Here is a 1,884-nt window from a genome sequence, read left to right as displayed (position 1 = left end):
TTTAAAAAAGCCCGTCTATCATGTTCATTGATTGGGTTAAGAAAACCTCTCACTCCAAAACGAGTGGACCAATGGAGACTCATTGTCTATGCCTTCCTCTAAACCCCGCCCTTCACGGAAATATAATACCAAAACTCGCAATCGAGTATAAAATCATTTGTCAGAGTTTTGCTCTCGCTTTAAAATGATATGCGTACAAGTTTTTGTTTGTTTTTGATGTCTTATTTTTGTTTACAATTCTATGCATTTTGCTTTCAGTTGTTTGGCTTTTGATTTCAACATTCATTATTTCAACCGTCCTCGAAAATATGTTTACATTCTCAACTTTATTTTTCATTTATTTATGTATGTATGTATGTATGTATGTATGTATGTATGTATGTATGTATGTATGTATGTATGTATGTATGTATGTATGTATGTATGTATGTATGTATGTATGTATGTATGTATGTATGTATACACACACACACACACACACACACACACACACACACACACACAATACATATTGCGTGTAATTGACCCCATACTTATTGCTTAATGAGAAACCCATAGTATACACCATCCAATGAAACGCTTACTCGCAGCATCCGCCCTGAACAGCATATCACCCAAGGTATTACATTCCAAACTGCAAGTCCTTTCATGATGTTAATAAATTCTGGCAACTAGTCCATTTCTCTGTTAATTTTTACAACACAATAACACAGACAGAGAGTGGGAGAAAGATAGAGGGTGAACGACAGATGAGTGCTGCTTATATTTGAAGCACGTAGCAAAGTTAATGAAGTGCTAAAGGTCAATCTTTCTGACAGTTTTACGAGCTGTTCCCTCTCACACTGAGCAGTTTGGGATCATGACAGAAGCAGAGCTGTACACAGAATACAAGGGTGTCTACCTCCCCACATATCTACACCCTCAGGGGAGCCTGAAATACTATGAGGAGTTTACTTTTCGTCATGACGACATTCTCATTGTCACATATCCTAAGTCAGGTAAGTAGCTTTTATTAATAAACAACTATAGACTATTGGTAGACAACTGCACAGACTGAGTTGATAATACATGTGATGCAACACACACTGTGATAGTGAACACTAAATAGTTGTCAAGCCTACTGTTGACGTTATAAGGCACATGCCTGAGTGACTGCACATCAGAAAGAGGTCTGTCTGTACTTGTGGGCTAAAGCTATGATACTGTAGAAATCCTACCCTCAGTATATACATTGCATTCAGAAAGTATTCAGACCCCTTTAATTTTTGCACATTTTTACGTTACGGCCTTATTCTAAAATTGATTGAATTAATATTTTTCCTCATCAATCTACACAGAATAACCCATAATGACAAAGCAAAAACACATGTTTTATGTATATTTTTTTCAAATGTATTAAAAAACATACACCTAATTTACATAAGTATTCAGACCCTTTGCTATGAGACTTGAAATTGAGCTCAGGTGCATCCTGTTTCCATTGATTATCCTTGAGATGTTTCTACAACTTGATTGGAGTCAATTGATTGGACATGACTTGGAAAAGCACACACCTGCCAATATAAGGTCACACAGTTGACAGTGTATGTCAGAGCAAAAACTAAGGAATTGGCCCTAGAGCTCTGAGACAGGATTGTGTCAAGGCACAGATCTGGGGAAGTGTACCAAAAAAATGTCTGCAGCATTGAAGATCCCCAAGAACACAGTGGCCTCCATCATTCTTAAATGGAAGAAGTTCGGAACCACGAAGACTCTTCCTAGAGCTGACCGGCCAGGCCAAACTGAGCAACCGGGGGAGAAGTGTTATGCTGGTGAATGAGGACCCAAAAGCGACTTAACAGAAACAGAGTCTTTACAGAAAAACGATAATCCTGGATATAATCT

At 37.8% G+C, this 1,884-nt stretch overlaps 1 protein-coding gene across 1 annotated transcript in view; it reads left to right on the top strand.

Annotated features, from left to right (window-relative positions):
• The first annotated feature begins 729 nt into the window (after positions 1-729).
• The window catches only part of sult2st2 (sulfotransferase family 2, cytosolic sulfotransferase 2), an 11,480-nt gene continuing 10,325 nt past the window's right edge, over positions 730-1,884 (top strand). Inside the window, exon 1 of the mRNA XM_046357006.1 lies at positions 730-998. Coding sequence (XP_046212962.1) covers positions 860-998 — 139 coding nt within the window. The 5' untranslated portion in view covers positions 730-859. The remainder of the gene's footprint in view (positions 999-1,884) is intronic.

Source organism: Oncorhynchus gorbuscha, linkage group LG07 (genome assembly GCF_021184085.1).
Source record: "Oncorhynchus gorbuscha isolate QuinsamMale2020 ecotype Even-year linkage group LG07, OgorEven_v1.0, whole genome shotgun sequence".
In the NCBI taxonomy this organism is placed as follows: Eukaryota; Metazoa; Chordata; class Actinopteri; order Salmoniformes; family Salmonidae; genus Oncorhynchus; species Oncorhynchus gorbuscha.
The sequence above is the reverse complement of the archived record's forward strand: the minus strand, read 5'-3'. Positions and strand labels throughout refer to the sequence as shown.